At 41.6% G+C, this 24,977-nt stretch overlaps 1 protein-coding gene across 8 annotated transcripts in view; it reads right to left on the bottom strand.

Annotated features, from left to right (window-relative positions):
• EVL (Enah/Vasp-like) overlaps positions 1–24,977 on the bottom strand; it is a 137,508-nt gene that overhangs the window by 47,820 nt on the left and 64,711 nt on the right. For all 8 annotated transcript variants that reach the window (XM_077783966.2, XM_021549710.4, XM_021549711.3 and 5 more), the window contains exons 2-3: positions 17,095–17,263; positions 10,167–10,344 (exon numbers count right to left, since the gene is read on the bottom strand). In XM_077783966.2, coding sequence (XP_077640092.1) covers positions 10,167–10,344; positions 17,095–17,263 — 347 coding nt within the window. The remainder of the gene's footprint in view (positions 1–10,166; positions 10,345–17,094; positions 17,264–24,977) is intronic.

The raw sequence follows: 24,977 nt of genomic DNA, 5'->3' as shown, positions 1-24,977 counted from the left end.
TTTTGTCCAAGTTCAGTTAGCCCTGCTGTTTTGCTGAGTCAAAGTGTTTTCTTCTGCATTTAGCAAGGATCCTGTAAGATCTGCTGGCAAAGCATCTTGAGAAGAGAAACTGCAACGTATGTATTTGTAAATGATGCAGGGGAACCTGGGGACCCAGATTCAAATCTACAGAGTCATTTCTATTGTGGATACCAATGGTACACCAAAAAAAGAAAAAGCAAATACTTCATAACCTGAAATGCCTTAGAGGGGATATCCATTAAATCCATATTCAAATGGATTTCTGACAACATCCAACCTTCTGAATGTCCTCCTGCTCCTGCCTGCAGAGCAGCAGAGCAGCACACAGGTACCTGCAGCCTTGCTCCTCAGCCTGCCACGCTGCAGGAAATGCGCCTTCTCTTGAAAAGAACGAGCAACGCACACTTAGCAAGTTCAAAAAGTCAAAAGAGGTGATAACCTCAGTGATTCTAAGTCCAAGTTTATTTTTAAAGGTGTGAAAAAAGGCAAAATATTCTTCAGTTCGCCTCTCCCCATGTGCTGGATGGCACAGCTGATGCTCACACAGCTTCCCAGGCGCTGCTCTAACCACCAGAGGGAGACCCTGGAAACCGACACTGGAGGAAGCAGAATTAAAATTCATGTTTTCTACGGAGATCTCCAGAATACTAATCAAGACCAACAGATAAAACAATCCATGCAAATCTGATTGACGGTGATTGCTTGGCAGGGTTTGGCTTTTTTGTCAGTAGAGGTGGAGCAGAATTTCAAAGGCACTATCAGGACCTGAATCACGCTGTGTCCTCCTCAGCTGGGCAGCTGAGCACGTACAAGGGCAAAGGCTGGATGCTTGGAGGACTAAAATCACCTATTAGGAAATAACTTCCTTCCTGAACTGCAGTGTGGCCCCATGCTGCTCCATTCTATCTCACACTCTGCTCCCTGCTGCGTGCAGGGACTGTGCAGCCTGCTGGGCCACCAGCCAGCAGCACAGGACTACAGCCACTCACCTCCAGGTGAGCCCTCCTTGCCCCGCGGAGAGGAAAGGAAAATGCACAATTATTGTAAACTAGCTGCCTAGCATTTAAATGGCTGAAGTTCTGTTAAATGAATCCCATTTGTCAGCTGTGTTGCTTCATTAGAATTAACTGGAGGAATCACGAGTCATTGCCACAAGGCTCTGAGGTTCTGATTGCAGAAGGCAACACAACCTAGAGCTTTTGAGTGCCTGACATGGTGAAAAATAAGATTCTGGATGACCACAGAGAGTCACCTAAGAAGGCCATTAGCAGACTGTGTGTGAGCTGCCCAGGGATTACCAGCCAGCAGGAGAAGCTGCTCTACATGCTTTGCTGGTAGCAGCATATGGTGATTCACTCGGAGGCTGGAATTAAGCAGACTTTCCCCTCAGCTGAGCCCTGAGAGGGTTCCAGAGCTCTGCCCCACCTCCCCAGCTGCACCACTGGCTGTCCCTGCACCATCCCCTGGTCCTAAACACTGCTCTGGCCAGGAACACCTTTTTAGTGAGTGCTGTTTGCACACTGAACTATGGCACATAATGACAGCGTAGTTAGAAAAAAAAATTCAAAATACTACCAATTTTATCAGTGATAAAATTAGCCCTCTTAGCCCAGCAACTTATTCCTGACTTCAATCTATATATGTGTGAATATTTTCCTAAATTCACTTCTGGTATAAAAAAAAAAAAACAAAAAAACAATTGCATGCAAAAAGCCCATCTGTTTGCAGAGCTCAGGCAGTCAGAAAAGTGAAAATCTGATGTGCAGTGCTCATGTGAATACATATATGGACATGCACAACACACATGTATTCCTGGGAGTGCTCATTACCTGTCACAGGGAAATCCACAGAGCATCACTAAAAATACACCTTCCACACATTAGTTTTCAGTCCCTAATTTATTATTGTTAAACTAGAGGTTTAATTATCATTGTAGTTACTAATTAATTACACCATAATTAGAAATCATTAATTCATTAATTTGAAAGTTTGGAAGAAGATGATAGTAAAAATGTCAGGGACCAAAGAAGGGTTCTTAGCATCAATCCTTTACAGTCAGTGATGAAAAAGAGAGGGAGAATGGGATGAATTTTGCCTTTAGGGACACCTAATACATAAGTGACTGTAGCAAGAGCATCTGTTACTATTTCTTGACCACACAGACATCCCAGCTCAGGTACAAAACCCACTGCTACAGATGCTTATAGTTCTACTCCCATTAAGAGGAAAATAATGGTCACACAATTACTAACTACTAGGAGTGGGATCACAGCTAGGGGAGTAGATGAGTTACTGTGTATAGACAAACTCTTATAGAGTTTGGCTCTTAGCTGAGAATACAGAAAGTCTATTAAATAAAAAGAAGCAGCCAAGGTCCAGCTGGATGAGGCTTTGAGCAAATTGATCTAGAGGAAATTGTCCCTGCCTATGGCAGGACACTGGAACTAGATGATCTTTAAGGTCCCTTCCAACCCAAACAATTCTATAAATGGTCTTGAAATGAACACTTGCCAAAATCTGGCCTATACTGCTTGCACATAAATGACTGGACTTGTTAAATTCTGATAATTAATTTTTTTCCTAAGCTAATATATTCTTCTGCCACTGACTAGTGAAAAAGTCACAGTGAATCTTCTATCACTGAGCTCTGGAAACTTCTCCAGTTTGCACCACACTCAGAAAAACAGGGGTTTGAAGGCAATGGTGCAAGGGAATCTTGCTAGCACAAGTGGACGTGTGCAAGTCTCTTTTAAATCTCTCAACAATTTTTTTTCCCACACGCAGTTTCCTTCCTGAAGTGGTTTTGATTTAGTGCAGAAGAGTTCAGCACAGCAAAAAGCATCAGCAATAGACTCAAGAGCCTTTAGGTTTATAATGCTCTCCCAAGAACAGAGGCACCTTTTGTTGTTGCAGACGTTGGACAGCAGCTCCAGCTCTGAGCAGGGGTACAAAGGAGTCCTGCAGGAAAGTGGCTGAGGCACACAAGCAACCTGTCATGGGTTTTTATCTGCATAATGCTGTGAGAGAACTTCAGTGCCATGGAAAACTTTCTGCTGTGGATCCCTACCATCTGGGGGACTGAAAAACTGAATTGAAAAAATGCCTACTTCTATAGAGCAGAATAATTAAATAACAGTTTGATACTTCCTGACAGATGAACAACAGCAATTATATTTACAGTTCTAGCACTGAAAGGAGTCTGTAATCCCAGTTTATATATTCAAGAATGAATCAATTCACCTCCTGTGCTCCAGTCAGCTGGAGCCAAGCTAATACAGAAGGTTAACCAGTTTTACTCACTTCTTCTCCTAGCTGGGCTAACTTCTTCCTGTTCTGGTTAGAAACATGTTTCTCTTAATGTGATGTGTACCCAGGTTCCTAGAAGTTGGTTAGAGCCTAATGCTAATAATGCAAGGGCTGTGGGCTCGATCTCTGTACAGGCCATTCACTTCAGAGCTGGACTCGATGCTCCTTGTGAGTCCTTTCCAACTCAGTCCTTTCCAACTCTGATCCTGTGAAATGTCATCTATCCAATTAGGAAGCCCAGGTTAACCTGAGAAGAGGGCACCTGAGCAATTTGGCAGGCAGGGGAAGCCTGCAAGCAAGTGCCTATTATTCCAGGAGGAGTTTGCTTATTTTGGAAAGACAAGCAGAGGGCTTGTATGAGGACTGTCATCCCCCTCAGCACAGGAAAAACAAGTTTTGGGAACTGAACACAATGCGTGGTCCTGTGGCAGGGCTGATATTTTACAGATGGGGTCACAGGGGACTCCTGCCCTCACAGCCTTTCACTGGCTGCTGCAGGAAAATAAATTCCCACCTAGTTTGCTGGATAACAGCTCATCCCTGTCTAACTGGCAAAGGAAGGAATTTATTTCTATAGTAAGCAATATACTAAAAGATTCTGTATGTCACATGGACTTTTCTGGAACAGTTTCAGTGACAAAGCAATGCAGCAGATGAAAGGAAAAAGCTCATAATCTTATTTGAATTTCCCCTCCCTCTTCATTGACTTACAAAGCACAGCAATTTAGATCAGAAACCCCCCTATCTGCAGAACATTTCTGAGTGACTAAAGTTGATACTGAAACTGGTGTAGGCATGAGTCTGGAAACACTGTGAAATTTATTTCTCTAAACTGTTTTCTGGTGTTTTTGAAAGATGTCAGTCAGAAAACATTCCCCTGGGAAAACCTTTATGTTTTAAAGGAGTAGAATTTTTTTGTTTGTTTATTTTTTCACATGCACCCAATTAAGCATTGCCTTCCTGCTGCTAGTTTGGCTAGCCCTGGGTGTCTGATCACGTGGCTCATATTTACACTAGTGAGTCCAAAAGTTTGTTGTTTACAAGTTCTCTCTGCCTAGATTATAAATAGGAACAATGTCTGGAATGACTTAATTCAACAACCTGCAGCAGAATGCATACTTATGGTTGTGCAAAGTCTATGCAATCTGAAGTTGCACCCATTTTTAAATGTTATTAGTGCTCTGAAAAGTAAAATTTGCACAGAATACACCATTTTAGGGCTTTATAATCTGCAACAACACACCTGATAGTGTGGGAAATGAGTCCACACTGCAGCATGCAAAGCACCTTGCATGGAGCATGGATCTCTTTACCCCAGCACAGTTTTGGAACCAGCTGGCTGCAAGTGTGCATTGTGTTCTGTGGTGGGTCCCTTCCATTATTGATGAGCTATTTTATGTATTATGCAGTGCTGCAATAAAGATGAAGACTTTTGTCTTTCCACACTGTGTCCTCTGTGGTGCTGGGAAGTCTTGGGGCAATATTATCAAATACAAGAGACGTTGCTTTGTAGAAGATGAACTTAGATGACTGATTTTCCCAGAAGTTACACTTTACTGCCAATGAAAAACTGAGGGATGCAGGACTAGCTGTCAAAATGTTAATGAAAAAATAAGCTGAATATAACATTAGGAAAAAAAACCAAAAAAACCCTGTCTACACTTTTGTCTGAAATCCAGGGCATCATAATCTTCACACACATCCTTCACTGACAGAAACCTTGCAGATACTTAGGGCATCTAACTAGGAGAGGGAAGTATGGTACATTCTGTCAGTTTATCTGCTATTTGATGTATCAAAGCTTTATTCTTTTATTTCTCCAAAGTGTTTTTCAAGGAACTTCTTCCCAGCAATACAGACACGTCGTCACTTCTGAAAGGATAAGAGCAGAATGCCTGAAGGAAGGGAAAAAGATCTCAGACTCCCAAGAACTTAATAAAATCAAGGAGAAATGCATGTCAAATAATCCACAGTGGTGGAAAAGGCAGCAGATCTTCTAACCAGAGCAAGAGGAGTGAGGAGCAATCCTTCTGACTACCAAAACGTCCTCCCTGCAGAGGTAAGGCTGGGTCAGTGAAGCTGAAGGCACAGGGCTGAACTCTGCACTCTCCATGACCTATGTCTGTATTGTGTGGTCTCTAAGACACTTAGAACAAGAAAATGGCTTTCTTACAAGGAATGAATAAAGAAATAAATCACTATTAATCTTCTTCAAACCTCTCTCCTATTTCAAGCTTTCCTCCAACTTCTCCCTTCTTAGTCAGATAAGGCAGCTGACCTCTAACTATGATTAACTCTGCAATGATCTCTCTGCATAAGGCATTTCAGCATGTGTTGTTTACATTTAGAAATGGAGTTTTCATGTATTATAAGTCAACAATAACTATCTAAGACCCCAGGGCACAGACATCAAAAGAAAAGCAGAAGTTCACAAAACATTATATTTACTATGTCACAGGCAGCATTTACCAGCAAGACAGATCAGAGTCTTAATTCTTCTCCAAGAGGTACCAAGTCTTCAAGCCATGGAAGCCCAAGATGCCCTCAGAGCTGGTCATGCCAAGCCACAAAACTGAACACTGTCCCCTGATGCATGGGAACATGCATTAAATCCTAGCAACCAGCTGTGACTCAATGTCTGAAGGAAGCAAATAAGGAAAGAAAAAGATGAAGAATTCCTTTGCCCGTCCCCAGAAAACTGGGGAACAAGAAAGGAGAGAAAATAGTCTCATTTCCTCTCTCCTGGAAGTGTAAGCACTCACTGGGAGAAATACTGAGAGTACAGGCTCCATTAAGCCCTGCAGAAAGTTACCTTCCTTACAGGCACCACTGGCTTTCCTACAAAATTATTGCAGGGAAGAACTTGCCCATTTTAGCTTACTAATGTTCTCACATTATGTCCTGCTCCAATAACTATGCTGCTACCAGTCACTGCATTTGGTAAATCTAAGGGGATGTAAGCCCTGAAAAACATGAAACATCAAACAGCCTGTGGGCAGGATCCATGCAAAGTTCTTCCACAGTCTCCTGGGGCAGGAAGGGGTGATGCTCTGCCCCCAGGGAAACCTGGCTGCAGATGACAAAGTAAGGTAGTGACACACTACCTTGTACCAGGTAACTCATGCCAGAGAAAGGTCTGACTTCTCAAAGTGGACAGCCATGAAAGAAAAATGATTAAATGGGAAGTTGTTTGTCATATTAATGGTCTTACTAAATGACACCATTAAAGCATTGTAAGCAAGAGATTGTTAATGAGCAGGTCAGTGTTATCATTTGCTCTCATTTTGCAGCCTGGCTCAGAACCACATTTCTCCTTTTGTTTGTAAGGGAGAACAGATTAAAGAGATGTATAAGGAAATCAAAGTAATTAAGCACATAAATAAGCTGGCAGGTAAACAACAAACTAATCTAACCATCAGCATCCTTACAAAGCACAAGAATGAGCCAGGTACGTGTTCACCTCTTTCAAGGCTTGCTTTGCACACCCTGGGGACGTGCACTGGGAGAGGCTCCCAGCACAGCACTGAGAACATGGACACCTGTAGGGTGGCCAGCCATCCCCATGGGTGAGAGTATGGGCACATCCACTGCAGAAACACAACCAGCCAGGGAGTTTAGGCTATGGCTTTTCTCCCAACTTCTGCGAACTCTGGGGTGTCACACTCCTGGGAAGACACCTGCCCTGACACTGATACTGACGTGTAACATGGGTAAACACAGTCTGGCTATAGGATCTGATTCAGCCCATTTAACCTTTAGCATTTAATAAAGCACTTGGTTTAGTTTTCACTTGTGTCCCAAGCAGTCAGAACAGAGAGATCAGTGCTTGTGGTTGTTCTTGGGAATTGCAGTTTCTCTCTTGAAGAAGAGGGACAGTACAGTAATTCCCATCACTAGCTCATAATTGTGTGTTCATTTGAAGTGACCCAGTCATTTGAAAGTCATCACTACCTAAAAATTATTTTAAACTACCCAAATCTTAGCCTGCTACCGTTTTTTTGAAGTAATCCAGCTTAATGCACCATTCAAAACTCTACATCATTACTTTGTGCCAAGACAAGTTATCTTCCCAAATGTAACAGTGCCCTGACTCCTCAACTGCTGAAGACATGATGCAGTCTCACATCTACTGCTCTAGTCTACCATGATTAATTTTAGTTTGTGGAAGTGGGTGGCAGAATGAAGAGAGAAGCAGCCATGGAAGCCTACATGAATCTATTCAAGTATGGGAGGATCAGCAGTACTCAAATGTAATAATGTCTCAGTGGGGAATATAGGAAAAAAAACTAAACATTAGAAACAGCACGTGCCAAGTAGTGCACACAGCATACCCCAAGCTGCAGAGCAGCAGGCAGGGTCTGCTGCCCTGTGAATGTGGCAGAGGGAGCCTCTGTTTTACCCTGTGGTTTTGGTTGAGGTTTTTATGAGTGTATGAGCAGTTCTGGACATACAAATGTACCCCTTAAAACTGCCATCCATCTGCATAAGCATTTGGGCAACTTTAATACATGGATGCATAGATATAAAACACAGAGTTTTTTCCCTAATGATTTTTCCATATGACCAAAGCAGACCCTAATGCAGCATGCAGGCAGCAGAACGGATGGAGTATGCAGGAAGTGGCAGTGCCTGAAAAGATATATGGATATGTGTGTTTGTGTGAATTCCTACCCACATTAATTCATGCCCACAAAAGCTTAAGGGCTATAGAAGCCTGGAAGAGCAGATATGAAAAAACATTTTATACCTTATATCCATTATGTACTTTTGCTGTCAATTTGCATGCTGAGATCACTGCAGTAATGGGAAAACTTATGATATAAAAAGCTTCATTCTAATCCATTATCAATGTGTAGCTAATATTAAATGGAAATACCTCTGCAAATAAATTTCATAATTAAAAATAAAGAAAAATTGGTATTTCTGGAATTTGTTTCAAAAAATATGAGGTGGTTTTTTTTTTTTTAAATAAAAGCTGAAATTCCCCTTAATCAAAATTTCTGTTTTTGACAAGTTCAGCTGTAAAGAATGGAACATCTGGCAATCTTTGAAACTTCTAAAACTTTTTGTGTGAGACAAAAAGCATTGCTGAAGACTGAATGTTTACCAGACCATTCTTTTTTTTTTCCAGAAAATAGTTTTTTATCTGCAACCCAATTCGTATCTTTGAATGTGACAACTACAAATTCTAAATACAAGCTCTTCAGCATGGACTAGATTTTAAACCTGTAAAGCATCTAAAGCACACTTTTGGTGTGCTAAGGAAATGAATTTTAAAATACCCCAAAAAAATCAAAATGCAAATTATTGCTGGCTGAATATGCATAAGCTTCTCAGAAATTTAATAGGCTTTTCAAGTGCTCAAAAATACTTTCTTAAAAATACCTGATGTTCATTGCTAGGTGTAGCTAACATAATTTAAGGCAGTTTCTTGTATTTTAGCCTACAATCAATAAATTCTTACACTGAGACTTGTGTTTCCACAAGGCACCTCCCTGTAGCAAACTCAAAATCATGCAAAACCTTCACTCCCTTTGACGGGAACAGACAGATGGGGAAAAAGCCCAACCCAAATTTAAGGGCTTTTGGAAGAAAGGCAGACTCATCACTAGACTCAGACCATAGTAAAGTACCCAAATTTGGAGGTCTAAAAGGGGTGGGCACATTTGAGCAGCCAAAGAGCTCTGTACTCTTCAGACTTTCATGAGTTTAGGACTGGTGAATCATGGCCAGATCTCCTCATGAAGTCTCCTGCTGTGGCACAACTACAGCTGAAAATGTTCAAGATTAAGAAAGCAGAATTAAGTCCTCAGTACTTCTAAATATAGCTAAGAATTTGAAACGTCTTGATTTTTGATGAGTTTGCATTTGCCAGCTTAATAGAACAGAAATAGCAAAATAAAAAATGTGAACTCTTACATTACAAGGACCTTTTAGTAAGACATATTTGTGTATTGAAGGCTGTCAGGAGACAATCTCCTTCTGAAGAGCTGCTGTCCACCAACAGTGGACACTGCAGTAAAACCTGGATGGCAACAAGTGATGCAAACATTGACTCATCATGTTTGCAAAAGGAAAATAGGGCTGTGGTGTGTGTTTTTGCAGGAACAAAAAAAACAAAAAAAAAACAAAAACAAAAAAAAAAACAAAAAAAAAAAAAAAGAGACCACACAAGGACTGCAGGACTGCTCTGTTTCCAGCCCAGGAGCTGCAGAGAGTTCATAAGCATGTAACTGAGGGCAGTGCTTCATCCAGATACCACAAACTGAGAAACCAGGACTTTATTTTGGCTCCAGTTCAAGCTAATGCAATGACAAATTCACAGAGCAGCAAACTTCACCACAAAGTTCTTTTACAGTCAATATAGTATTCAATAACCAAGGTGCCCCACACTCCTCTTTTGGAAAGGTGACCCACAAGAGTCAACGGCTGAAGCTGGCCCAACACACTGGAAACACCAGCTTTTAGTCCTATCCTGTCAGATTTTGCCAATTTTGCCAATTTTACTCTAGCTTCTGTTTACTGAAGAGTTTTATTCTGCTATCTCATATGTAAAACAACATATATACAGATCCACATAAATCAGTGGGGCTAGCTGCCTGCTGAGGCATTCCCAAATAACTATTGATTTCCTATAGTGAGTTAAGCCACTATGAAAAATGAGCAGAAAGGGAAATAAAATCTGAAAATGTGCAATTCATACCACCGCAAATGCTGATCTAAAGGCTCAGGTTTTTTATTATCATGTGTGTTATAATGGCATAATATCCAATACAACTGCACTAGGTGATTGGTAACAAGCATGTTAAAAGGCCACAGATTAAGAGAGATTCATTTACCTCCATCTTGTGAGTTCATGATATTCAGAGCAAACAGCATTGCATTGGAGAACGTGGTGGCCTCTTCTTTGCTTGCAAAATTCAAGCCATAGACCTGCCGTGCGTCGCGCCATTGATGAAAGGTAGGTGTTGCTTGATTGTACTTCAGTCCTTTCACAATTGAGTAATTGATCACTACCTGTGATTTGAAACAGAGGGATAAGGATTAACAGTAGCTCTGCTTTCAGTGAGAAAAAACCCACCCAACCCTTCTGTGAAGGTTAGCTAAATGGGTAGAGGCAGCTCCTACATGGCTGTACGGCAAGGCAGTGTTTGTTTCAGCGACAGAAGATCCACATCTGGGGGTGAGATTCACAACAGTTCTGTTCAGTTCAGCCTCCGGGACTTGCAAGCCAGTTTTGCAAAATCTATTACCTGCTCGTGTTTTCTACAGCACCTCCACAGGATGCAGCTGTGCAGATGCTGCAAACAGCTGTCAGGAGCCAGGGCCAGCAGCTGTTTCCAGTTTTTGGAGGATGATCATGCACGATTGTCAGAAAAAGAGCTCTTGGCACTAACCTTGCCCTGTAGCACATAAATGTTTGACTCATTGTACCAGTTCTGCTTTCCTCCTCCCATGTGTCTGATCACCATCAGATTCTTGTGCTTTATTTTCTTCTTTAGAATCAGGCAATGACAATCCCAGACAACCATTCCACTCCTACCTTCTCCCCTGCTGTATGTGTGGTGTTTTCCAGGGAAGGGGTGACTTCAGCAGAAGGCTTTTTTTTTTTTTTTTAATTTAATCTGCTAAAGACAATGCCCTGTTTATCCTCGGGCAGGGCACTGGGACACCCAGCTACATTGTAGAGCTGGGATCCAGACAGCAGAAACCTCCACTGATAAAAGTGTAAGCTGCCCTAGCTAAGGGTGAAGAGGCAGGAGTGGGCACTGCACCCTGTACCAATTTGTACACAGAGTTAGAGGTAGACCCCACAAACCAGAAAACCTACCTTCCTACCTTTTTTTTTTTTTGCTGTCTGACCAACCTTTTGGAAAGTCTTCTATTAACACTATGACTGCAACTAAAAAGCTTCAGTGTTATTTAATTAGTCCAACAATATTTTTTGTAAATGACTAACAATTCTTAATTATACCAGCAGACTTTAAAAACTAAAGATTAATTTCAAAGATTAGCGGCTCCTAGCTCTGAGTTTTGAATTTTCAGTGGACTACTAGTTTAAACTGTCAGAGAAACATTAGATGAGCACCTAATAAGGAACAAATTGTTTAACACACATTAGTATTTTTGAAGGATAACACTGTCTCATTGATACAGTTAACAGATGTCTTGTAACTTCACTATATTAATATACAAAAAATTATGGAAACCAGCAAAGAAGCCCCTAGACCTCAAGATGATTACAGAAATACTCTTATTTGTAGGATGCATTTACTTACAGAGCCAGCATTAGAGAGTGATGTAGAAGATTGTCTTTGAATCCTTGGTCTAGCTTTAGGCACAAATATGATGGTGCAGCTGCTGCACTCAAACCAGTATCATTACTAAGGCTCCATGAAAATGCATTGAGAAGCAATCAGACCTACACTGTTTTTTTTGTTTGTTTGGTTGGTTGGTTGGTTGTTTGGTTGGTTGGTTGGTTTTTTTTGACACATTTCATAGAGAAATTCCTGGCCTGTGAGCCAAAGGAAGATGCAGCCCCACACTGGGTATGCAGGTTCCCAAGAATTAGTCCCCTGGAAATGGGAACTGCATCACCAACATGCTGTGTGGGAAGGCACCCACACCAACCAGAATGAAGTGGAAACTGGTCACAGCAGATGCATTGAACTTCCTCTTGTATCTGACAGCTTGGGTAGCCTTTTCTCCTTGAAAAATTGTGACATCACCCCCATTCTTCTACTGAGTATTGGGAGAGCCTGTACCAGTGTTGCTCACACTCAGTCTCTTGAGCATCAAGTAGACTCGTGACTGGATTTCTAAACCAACAGTTTTAACATGGACCAATTTTTAAGTCTTCCAACCACTTTTGAGTAGACCAACCAAGGGAAGGCTTAGGTAGTATCTTTGATGAAAAGTTTAGAAAGATTGTGAGCTTCTACCAGGCTTTCAAAGTGAGTCTTTCTCACCTACTAACAGAAACCTCTGTTTCAAAGGACACCACTACCAAAGCCCAAAGAGCACCAGAGGGTGCAGTGCAGCTGTATAATGAAAGGCAGAAACTGTAAAAACCTATGCCAAAAATTGTTTCATGCAAGTCAGGTAAACTGTTCAAAACCCGCTTCCAATGAACTCCAAGGATCTTCATTGTTCTGAGGGTTAGATCCCTTTAATTGAATAAAGACAGAATTTGAATGCTGGCCTTCAGTAATTATCAGGATGCCCACACATGTAATACCTTATCTTCAAACTCAAATCAGAGTTTACTGAGAAATGAAACTTAAAATACCCAGAGTTTCATTTTTATCTCCTTTGGCTTGTGTTCATAGAAAATGAAAAAAGAGAGGGGATCTCCTGCTGTTGTTAAGAATGAGTGCACAAAGGTGTCTTGTACAGATGGTGTGGAGCCTTTACACGGCACATGATCATAATGAAGTGCTTCAGAGCAGTAATTAAAATAAAGAAGGTCTCCCTGTTCGAAGCATAGGGTTTTTTAACAGGTGTTTCTAAGGGATCTTTACTCTAGAGCTTTGTATGTCAGTAAGAGAGCACATCTGCCAGGCTGATCAGACCAAGAGTTCATCTTTTAATCCTCACTTACAGTCTACAATAGGTGAATTGGAGAACCTGTCACTGAAAATCTTCAAGAAATAAATAATGTGTTTGTCCATGGTTCTTCCAGAACTCCTCCCTTAGAATTTGACTTAAATGCTGAACCATGACATTTTATATGCCACCTATTTTTTTTTCTTTTCAACCCTCTTTTGGTATTTTATATCCTGAAACAATGTAGTCCTAGTCAACATAGTCTTACTCTTGTATTGTGTTATATCTTACTGATATAAATGTCTGTGTTGTTTTGAAGTCTGTTAAATTCTGTATTTCAATGATCTTATATGGCAAGGAGTTTCACAGACTAGTCATGCATAGCATTATGTTGACATGTTTCAATGTTCCCATCACTGTAATGTTTAAAACAAAAAGATTTGTTTCACTTCTACCCCAGTACTCTTCTTCACCCTTTCACCTCAGTTTCAGGAGCAGGTAAAATTCCCTGGTACTGACAAGGAATTTTACAATCTGTACAAAAGCTGAACACCAAGAAGCCCTTCCTTTTGACTGTGGAGCTGTGAGTTATCAGCAGTGATGATGGTGGTGGCTGATGGGACTCCCAGGAATGGGGCTAGAAGGGATGGAATGGGCTTCAGGGAAACACCTGAGATGTGAGCACAGCCAGGATCATGGGAAGAGTTCCCACAGAAGCCTCACCACCAATACTCTTGCTCATTGAACCAGGACAAGACAATTGCTTGTTCCTGCAGAGCATGAAATGGTTCAGCAGCTTGGGCCCTGCCATGCTGCCAGCACTCAGGCTCATCTCTCAGGGAGCAGTCATGACTGCTAAAACAGCAAGGATATAAAAACTGCTACAACTGAGGGTCAGATTCTTTCTTTCTGTAGGCAGGCCTAAACCTGACGAACTTCTAATAAGTTACAACAGTGATTAATTGGTTCTTTCTTTTCAAATATTGTGGTTAGCTTATATAGTAAGAATCCCATTCTTGTTTCAGTTTTGGCTTGGGTTCACATATAAAATGTCTTACCTTCCCCAGGGCCCTCTTTCTACATTCACTTCTCAGCCACATGAACACACCAGCCCCTCAGGAGATGTGATTCACTTTTGAGTTGCACTCTCCTCCCTGCCTGTTTGTTCAGCTCGTGCCTTTGGGTGATGAGATCATGCTGAACTGACATCACTTAATGTAAAGTCCTAATTTTAAACCTTCACTTGATGGGGACTCTGGAATGGGGAGCTACTGCTTTTCAGCTTTGTGAACTTCTTGCACGGTGCCTGAAGTTCACACATGTCACCTTCACAACAGGCCAGGCAACAACAACAGCTGGCAAGTTGCAACATGGGTGTTTTAAAAGACTTGATTGCGACTGTTGTCTTCAAGAATCACAGAACCATAGAACTGCTCAGGTTGGGAAAGACCTCAGTGAACATCAAGTCCAAAATGAAGGCCTCAAGGAAACATCAAAGCTTATGTATGACGTTAAGCGATTTTTACACTGATCTGGCCTTAGCTTCAAACCAGTTCTGCTCCCTGTGGTGACTTCAAAGCTTCAGACTGCACCAGTGGCTCTGTGCACGGGGAGCACCTCCCAGGCACACCGAGGGACCCAGAGCTGGGGAGAACCGTGCTGCAGCCCTGCTGCTCTACCAACCACATTTGTTTGCGGGGAGGTTTTCAGTCACTGTCAGTTAGAGAGGGAGATAAGGTGATAAGGAGATGAGGTAAGCAGAACAAGAATACCATGTAATAAGCTACAGCACATGCACCAAAAGAGGGATGGAAAAAAGACAGCTAGACAGAGACAAGGAGTGTACAGAAGAAGATACGTGGAAAAAGAGGATGAAAATTAAAAAGAGATCTTATTAGAGCTGTAATATAAACCAATGAAATTAAAAGGTAAATAGAGTCAGGCAGGGATGAAGCCACGAAGATTACTACAGTCTTGACAAATTTTTAAGAAAAATTTAAATTGTTCCTCCATGGTATTGTTGTATTACATATTCTAAACTAGTTTCTCAACTCTTCAAAAAACTCTGTAGCTTCATCGTATACCAAATCACATTTTAGCTGAAGATTGGTCCTTTTCAGATAAATATGTCTTTTCTGGCAAATCAACAGCTTCACTAAAGCCTCAATTTCAGTGAGATTTAACAGAACCTGAGAGCAAGCATGAAGTGGCTTGAAGAGAGAATTATTTTAACTGAAATTCATTTCTATTCTCTTCAAAGGCAGATACTTAGCAAGCCTAGCAAGCTTGTGATTCCATGTGAGACTCATATAAAATATATTCAATTCTGAATCTTGAGACTTTCAGAGTGTTCCTTTGAATACTACTGTGCTGTCTTGACTTTATTCATAATACTGGATTTTTTGAAATCATATTTAAGGGGAACGCTTTGTTTCAGGCAGTTTCAGGCGACTAAGGTAAGTGACTACACTTTCTGTTTATTCAAAAGAGGAGTTTTAGTCTTTAAGCTCTAGAGAAATATATTCTTCTACCTGTTACCTTCTGGACTGAGATGATTTTTAGATAGCATGAAGCATCTTCATAAGTTGTAACAGCAAGCAAATAAAATATTACAGTTAACACAAAGCATGCTCAAAGTGCAACTTAAGATTTGACTTTTTCTTATGTCTTACTTTTTAAACTGCATACTCTGGTTAAGACAGACCTCTGGTACTTACTCTCCCTTGCATATATACATATTGACTATATGACTTCTGCTTCTTTTACACCAGCTATTCAGTTCCATCTTAGATTGCAGTCACATGAAAATCATTTACATTCACCTGCTGGCCATGTAAAATAAATAACTAGCATAGCCTTGGACAGAGCAGTACTGGCTTTCACAACTGACTAAGAAGACACTATTTAATTTATTTTTGAAAATATTGTCTATTTCTGAATGGTACTGTTTTCATATATTGCCTTTGCTCTACAGAAAAGAATAAAACCAGTCACAAAACTTTTGGCAGATGTTTCAGAAGTGCACTGCAAGGAGCTGAAAACCAGTGTGCTCAAAACCCACCTATTTTTGTTCTGCTTTTCCTTTTTCAGAATGATTATTCTGTATAGGCGTGGTGTAGCAAATACATTATCACCTCCAGTAAGCAACTTGAGTAACTTTTCCAGTTGGGCCAAGCATCTTTACAGCTATCAGTATTTCCACAAGTAGATCAATCCATTCACCATTTGTGGCAGCTGAGAGGTGGTGGTGTCCTGGCTCCTGCTCTCTGGGTTGGCCTGACCTGGCTCAGCTTGGCTGATTTGCCCTGTCCCTGCCAATGTCACACCAGCAGCAGTGCTCCCCTCACCTTCCCAGGCAGCAACACCACTCCTGGCCCTACAGGCCACCACTGGCCCATTCTTCCCGATCCCGAGCCACGCACAGGGCTCAAGCTGAGCACAGGAGCTGGGCAGGCTGGGCTGCCACTGCCAACACACGGGGAGAGCCCTCAGCTCAGAAATTCCTGCTCTAAAATGCAGGTAATGCACCACTACTCCACTCAAGTACACTTCTGTTTGGGGTCCAGCTGTGACACTCGGTTAGGGAGCTCTGATGGCACGTGCTGCCCAGCACACCTCAAACCAGGAGCCACGCTGTGGCAGCCCCGGTGAGCATCGTGCTTTGGTGGCCAGCGGGCTCTGATCCCAGTTCTGATTATCTAAATCCCATATTATTCCTTTAATACACAAGGAGGTCCTGCAAAATTAGTCCGCTGTAAATCAGATCACAGTGTGCACCTAGGATTTTAAACTGCATTACAAGAAACTAGTTGCTTATCACAGCAATGTAACAACCACTCTTTGTGGGACAGGAGTGCAGGACAATTGATTTTTATTTCTATTTTTAATATAGTACCAAAAGCAAGTAAAAAGTAATTTGGGAGGAGCTGAGAGCAAAACCTGCAGAGTCAGTAAGACTCATTTCACAAGAAAAAATGGAAGGGGCAAGAAATAACATCTAAATTTCTTTAGCATCTACCAAACAGTCATTTTTGCAAAATAAACAGTAATAATTAATGATATATTGTGTGTGCAAAAAATTATACAAAACCTGAATCACTGGAGTATACACAGACTTGTAGGCACCATGCAGGGAGCAGGAAATGTTACATTAGGTATAGAACTGAGGTTACTAAATGAGATCAAAGGTTAATTTACAGGAAACTTGATATAGTTACTCACTTGTTGATCCTGCAGTTTAACTCCAACTACCCTGAAGGTATTTGTGGCTGTATTGTGGTAGATGTTGATTCTGCTGAATCCCTGCTGTCCAGGTTTGATTGGCACCCATTTCTTACTGGTATCATCATAGACCATAACTGAAGCTCGGGCTTGGCAAATACTCTGTTCACTGGGGAGAAAAGCAAACAAATCAGGAAAGAAAAGAGTGAATTTGCTGCTTATTGCTTATTACTTAAAACGTCTAAAGGAAAAAACCCAACAGAAACTATCAGTACTTTCAACATGTGTTTTATAAGAGATCTGCTAATCCTTTCAATGGGATCTGTTAAATTAAAGCTGACATGTTATGTGTTCACAGACTTTAAAAACCTCTTGTATGCTGCTGTTTTGAACCAATAATCTATTTTATATAAAACATTAAGCCCTGAGAAATAACCTGCATCACATAAACATTATGAAAACTGTCCAACAGCATGAATGCTCTATTTATTTTATGTATCTATTGGCAAGCAAAGCCTTTTACATTTGCATGAAAACCTACCAATATTTCACAGCTTGCTGACAAAACAAACGTGACACCCACAGCTGAGTTATACATTCAAAACTGGAAGCAAGCAGACCTTGAAGCAAAAGCCATGTTAGGTAAACTGAAGAAATCAATTAAGTTAATCCAGCTGACGCCTAATACCCAGACCCACTGACGCACTTAGAAGTCCCAAAATACACGGAGCAAAACACACAGGAACAGTTTTTTTCTTCATCCTAGTAGCAAAGAAAGTGGGGAAGGGAAACCCACAAATGTGGATGCACACCAGCATTGAAGTATTTGACCACTATTTTGTATAGTGTAAATAACTATTTTTCTCCTTTACACAGAAATTCCTTAATACATTACATTTACGAATCATATCCTGGCTAATAAACATATAGAGAATCATAATAAAGCACACCCTTCAAGGGCAATAAATGCCACTGGCAAATGCTGTCACATGTCAATACAGGCCAGAATTTCAGTTCCACTCTCCTGACCTCCAAGCCAGTTTTCTTCTACCAGGGGAAATACAAGTTGAAGAAAAAAATGAATCCTGCAAATTTTGGAGATGTGAGATTTTTAAATGTAACAGGGATTTTCAACAAGCAAATAGTGCACCTTATGGTGCATTTATGATTCAGTTAGTGCACCGAAATGAAACTGCTGGGATCTATCCTGCAAAAACTTTAAGTTCATGACTGTCCTGTTAACATTAGATCCATATATAGATATATATACTTCCCTTCCTCAGCCCAAGCCATATTAAATAATTTTTGACAATGCAATAGCAAGTGGTTAATCTGCTTTGCACACAAATCCTTTTCCTCCCTCTTTGTTTGGGTTTGCCTCCCTAGCATGCACACACACAAGAAAAGGAAAAGCTCCTGGGTGATGCCAAACCATGTTGCTGCACTGCCACTGTGCCAAATGACACCACTCATAAATTTTACCAACTGCTGCACATCCAAGCCTGCCTGACCCCATCACTGTCATCATTTTAATGAAAGGGAGCACGGTACTTCAAGTATTAAGAGGATCTGGGTTGATTACAGCAGTAATTTTCAATCTTCTCTGATTTGTGGGTTTCAAAAAGATTTCCAAGGCAGATGTATCCCCCATGGTACACTAAAGCCTACTGACTCTGTCTTGTTTTGTCAATCACTTTGCATAGCCTCCAGGTAGCCCACAGACCTCCTCCAGGCTGTGAGTAAGAGCCTGGAAAGTCCTCACAGCATTTATAGAGGGATCAGTGATGCCAGCAGATATCTCTATAATGAATAAGGTAGGAAAATTCAGAATAAATTGTATTTTTATTATGTATCATAGAAACAGCTAAATTCTGTTACCAGAGCAATATATTCAGATCAGAAGGACGAAACATTATTTTATTTATATTGTTCAGAATTCATAAAATCCAGCTCATCCACCAGTTGCTATTGCTTTGTGAGATACCTGGAGAACAGCTGTGCCTTTGTACTTACCCAGCACACACCTCTCCCTCCTGTTTTTTAAGGTAAGCTAATGTCTTGTGGCAGCTCCTCCATATCTGACACGAGCAGCTGAGGGATTTGAGCTCCTTCCAGCCTGCCTAATCCTCCAACTGCTGCAGGAGCTGCAGCCTGGCAGCAGTGGCAGCATTGCCTGCATCCTCCAGACCTGCTGGGGGACACTCAAGTCTGCCTTGGATTCACAGAGAGGGAGAATGGGAGAGAAATACACCAGCAAACAGCACCTACACTGGATTGCCCTTGTCATATAGAAGTGGAAAGGCTAAAAATAATCCCCAGTGCTGTCTCCTAGATGGATGGTGGCCACCTGCCTTTGCTAGCAGGTGTCCTGTGCCACCTCCAGCTCCAGAGGTGGGGGAGCATCAGCTGCCAGGGCACAGCAATGCCCTGCCAGGGAAATGTTGTTCCTGGGAGAGTCCCACCCAGCCAGTGTGACACCACATCCTTCTCCCCAAGCCTTGCCAAGCACAAGCTCTGCTGTACACTAAAGCAAGCAAGAGCACATCACTGGCTTCATCAGAGCAAGCCTAAAACCCAATACTGTCTCCATTTCAGATCAATTTTGGAATCCACGGTTACCACGAGCTGCTAAATCAATCAAAATTAATTATCATTACTTACAACAAAGAGACTACACCTAACCATCAGACATGAGGGCCTTAACACAGCATTACTCACAATGCCATACCCACATCCCACATACAGCACCTTCGCCTTCAGCTTTGCTGCCACCAAAATCAGCAGCAAAGGACCTGCAGCTGCCCTGTGGCTGAAACACAGATGCAGCCCCCAGGAGCAGTGTTTGATGCACGACAACCAATTGTTACTGTGACACAGAGCAACACCACATCAAGCTCCATCCCTGCTCTCCTGCACTCAATGGAGGTTTTTAATCATTCATTTAAATGGAAACAGGATTGAGCCTGTTATCTGGCCTCCAGTGAAATAACAGAAAGGAACGTAAAACAGCACACCAGGGGAATCCTTTCCTGCAAAGCACTTCATCAATCTTTCAACATCCAAAATGCCTCCAGGGACCCATTGCTAGCTTGCTGTCTCCCCCCAAATGGAGTGAGACAACTCCAAGAGTTTAGTAACTCTTTATCCTGAAGACTTTCTGCTCTTCCTATGCATAAAAGCCACAATTGTCCCACTGCTGCTTTAAGAGGCTTCTCTGTAAACAGCCCAGAAAACGTTCCCTTTATAAACCTGAGAATCTTTGTATTACTCTCTGTACATTATTTTAATCACAAGTCAAGCACCAGTGGTTTCATGAAGGTCTAGCAAAATTTTTGGTGATTCTTAGGACCATACATCACTGATACTTATGTCAACTACATGTGACAGGTAATAAATGTGCTCAGTAACACAATTCTGAGTAGCCACATTCCTCCACGATAAGAGTTTGTTGTATATTAGTATTCACTGGCAAAATTATGCTTGCACACTTCTAGAACTTGCTTTATTTTCCTAATACACCAAAGTTACCGAAAATTTGGTATTTCATGAAGGCCCCTCAAATTTCACACACATTCAAATATTAGGATTTCTCCTACTGATACTTTATTTTACATTAATGTGCAGTCAGACTCATCCACCTGAGTTCCGACCATAGGTAATTATGTATAAAAATATATAAAAATTGAATCATAGAGAGGTCTTAATAACAAAATTATTCAGGTTTGTGCACAACGTCTACTCCAATTTGCTACATTTTACTATGGGGCAAATTAAAGACATCTTATTTAAATGTAGAGAGGAGGGAGCTCCTCCTAGGAACCCCAAATCCTAATATTCACCCCTGTTTATTCTGAAAGCATTACATCTGTGGGATGGCAAACCTCTGCACTAGTACTATTTGTTTGCCTGAAGTTAAAGAAAGTCTGCTTAGTTTTGTTCCCAGGTGATATCTGAAATCAAGTATTTGTATTTGAGATTTATAGAATATTGTTTCAATACTACAAAACTGTAAATTAAGAAAAAAAGTTTGCGGATAATACTGTTTGTTTCATTCTGTGTGACACATTTTGACCCATTATCATCCATCTCTTCTGTTTAATATTCATCTTCAAAAATCAGCAGATTGGTTAAATTGGATTGAACCCTCTTGAAAGGGTCAGCATTGACCTTTCTTGCCCAGCCTTGGTGAGAGTGGGCAGCCACTTCAAGCCAGTGCTGCAGGGAAAGTGCTTTTGTCCTGGAATAACAGTCCTCTCCTCTTCCATCTCTTCAGAACCTGAAAAATACAGTCCTTTCTTCCTGGTTTCTAGTAAGCATATGATTACCAAGATCTATAGCCAAAAAAGAGCCACAAATGGAATAGGTAACACCTGGAATCTTGGGAAAATACCTGTATTTTTTGTGAATTATCACATGACAATGCGGTGAGTTGACATGACCTAACCCAGTGGGTTATCCAAATATAGAGGCAAAAAGCTCAGGCTGGAACCTGCTGGAACCAGCACTTGCTCCTGGTTGCCTGCCTGTGCAGAGGGACCTGCCCAACAGTGTTGTCCTTACTCCAGCCAGCCTGAAGTGAAGCCCAGGTCCCAGAGAAGCTCCTATTCTTTGGTCTCTGCTCAGGCTTGCACATTCACCTTGCAGATCTTTTGGTGCTGGAGTTTGTCTGCACTGCCAGTGGGAGATGAGCCTTTTGCACTGAGCATCTGCTGAAGGTGCCTGGCCATCACCTTTCTCCACTGTTAAACTCTAACATCTAAGCAGTTTAATATTAAATAATTGCAAGAAAATAGTAAAAATAAGAATGTACAAGTAATGCACAAGTAATTTAGCACATCTTACTCTACTCTAAAAAACCTGTCACAGAGAATAAACAGGAAAAGGAGAGCAAACCATAATGTTTGGAGGAAAGTCAGGCTCTGGAGTGTCTCTAATGCTTTTCCCTCTCATTCCAGACTGAGGAAAAGTCAAGAGGCCAAGCTGCACTGTGCTCCTTCACTGACCTGTTTTCTCTACTTACACCATTATCCTCTTATGAATAAAACTTTTGCAGAGCTTGGTACTGAGTGACTGAGCCAGTTCTCACCAGCAGCCCCATGCAGAGCCTGCCATGGCACAGGGTTATCCCAGTCCTACCCTAGAACCCCTATCCAGCACCAAACCAGCCAGAGGTCACACCTCTGGGGCAATGGGAGTGGTTTAAAATACTTTCTCCTAGAGCCAGGACAAGATCATTGAAGGGTCACCAAATCTTGCTCACAAAAGGTGTAACAAATATCCACGACCAGCTAACTTTGGGACCAAATACCTAATTCTATGGGCTTTACTCCAGCATGCCAGGTGGACCTGGACACTTCCACTACTCTTCATATTTACAGACACAATTGTGTCCTTGGGACAGACACTTCCTCAGCGTAAGCTCTTTCCCTCTGAAAGCTCCCTGATAGAAATCAAGATCTCATGCTTTGAACCCATTACAGTTCTACCTTGTATCAAACTGCTCTGATCTTCAAAGATGCTCTTTTCTTGTATTCATAGAAAAGGCAAATAGCTATTTATACAAACATTTATCTTATTTTTCATTTCCAGCTCCCGAACATCCCCCTCAATATTTATATGATTAATAATTAAAGTCATTTTAGACTGATCTAATCACTCTTATTGGTGTGAGAAATCATTGATATTACTTAGCCTAGGCTTGCCTTACTTGAGAATGAAACCTCAGCCCAGAGAATGTGGGAGATAGTGCACAAGTAATTTAGCACATCTTACTCTACTTGTCCACTGAGTCTGCCACAGGAAGTCACATTTGTGCGGTTAAACGTGACAGGAAAGAAATTGCTGATGCTGATTTAAGAAGCTGACAGAATACTCTTAATGTCAGCTTAAACAGCTAATGTACATCCAAAATCCTGTATATGGGGATGTGTGATCTGTGCAGGACAGATCCCTGTTAACCTCAGAATTAGCAAGCTACAAGTCATGCTCCTGCAGCATTTTAGAGTGTACTTCTAACAGTAATATACTAATTTTCTGAACATTTTAATAGCTTTCACTTTAATAAATATAATGACTGGGATGCAGGGCAAGTGTTTCAGTAGTAACCTGAAACAATGAACATTTCTCTCTGACCACTGGATTTAGAGAACAAAAAACCTGGGACACCCTCTGAACACAAGACAGGTCATTTGTGCTTACACAGAGACCACAGCTGAGATCTGAGCTCGTTACAGAAAAAGGCTCTCCAGCCTTCCCACCAGAGTCACCACCAACTCTGCTCATGACCCCACTTCTTCTTTGGTGCCTCATTTCTCCAGCACAATGTCAGTCATACTTGTGACTCTTGGGACCCCCTGTTTCAAAGTCTACTTCCCTCTACAACTAAAGTTGCAGCACAGCCGGTGTCACCATCATTCACCTTTGTCCCAGAGCCCTGAAGAACTTCCTCAAGCAATGCAGCAAGACCTCATAGTGAAAATACAGCATTTAGCCCTTGATTGCACAAAAGGGCAGCCCCATGGGGGCTTTATATCCAGAAAGGCACTTTTAGTCCGCAGTGACATGCAAATGCTTGACTATTGTATAGCAGATATTTAAACAGTAGCAGCCACACTCTCATATAGATATATATAATATGGAGGTGCCACTATGACTACCTCCACTTGTTTTCTGACTCCATTTCCTGTAATTCCCTGAAAACCCAACCCATGGACCCACTGGTCAGAAGTTCTCAATTTGCACTTGCTCCTGGTTGCCTGCCTGTGCAGAGGGACCTGCCCAACAGTGTTGTTCTTACTCCAGCCAGCCTGAAGTGAAGCCCAGGTCCCAGAGAAGCTGCTATTCTTTGGTCTCTGTTCAGGCTTGCACATTCACCTTGCAGATCTTTTGGTGCTGGAGTTTGTCTGCACTGTCAGTGGGAGATGAGCCTTTTGCACTGAGCATCTGCTGAAGGTGCCTGGCCATCACCTTTCTCCACTGTTAAACTCTAACATCTAAACAGTTTAATGTTAAATAATTACAAGAAATAGTAAAAATATGAAGCCTCCTTTGTGAGCAGCTCCCAAAAGGACTGGCACTGTTAAAGTCATGACACACCTGCAAGACAAATACGTATCTTACAGAGCAGGAAATGGAAATATTTGTACTTACAGGGTGATCAAGAGTAAGAGTAAGAACACCAGTTCACCTCCATAAGGAAGAAAATTCAAATGTTACTTTCTGATAGGAGTAAGACATTAATTTTGAATTCTCCCTTACTATTGGCATACCCAGTGGGAACTGCCTTGTCCAGTATCTGCTGCAGATACCCGGAGCAGACATATCAGCTGGAATCCAGAGAAGAGACAGTTTATGAGGCACCCAGGTTGCTCACTAAGCCAGGACCTTGGCAGATGAGTTGCTAAATTTGGGAACACGCACACAATCCTGGCGTGACCAGAGAAACTTGCATAACCTTCTGTCACCCCTCAATGCTCTTGAGCATGGGAAAAGTGAGTAGAAATACAAAAAAATTATACAGTATGCAAAACATGACTGCAGAGGAACAGATACTTCACCTGGGTCTGACTGTCAGCTCAGAACAGCTCAGTCCTCAGCACTGCCAGCCCAGGTCTGGGAGTGCCCTGACCTCTCAGTGTCTGCCACGGCACTTAAATAGCACATCTGCCAATCAGTGCAGATTTGGGGCCAGCAGAGAGGCCACAGATTGATGCCCTTGTAAGCCAGCACATCTGCTCAGTTTATGTTGCTGAGATTTTTAAACCATGCAGTGTTGTTAATTTTAACCCGTCCCTCTTCTGTCAGGTTTTGCAAACTGAAGCGTAAGAATTCAAATGACTCTAAGGGGAACTCCAGTTATCAGCATCTCAACTCAGCACCTTAAG

The sequence above is a fragment of the Lonchura striata genome, chromosome 5, assembly GCF_050655825.1.
Source record: "Lonchura striata isolate lonStrDom1 chromosome 5, ASM5065582v1, whole genome shotgun sequence".
Lineage (NCBI taxonomy): Eukaryota > Metazoa > Chordata > Aves > Passeriformes > Estrildidae > Lonchura > Lonchura striata.
Note: the sequence above shows the minus strand (reverse complement) of the source record. Positions and strands in the feature narration are given on the sequence as shown.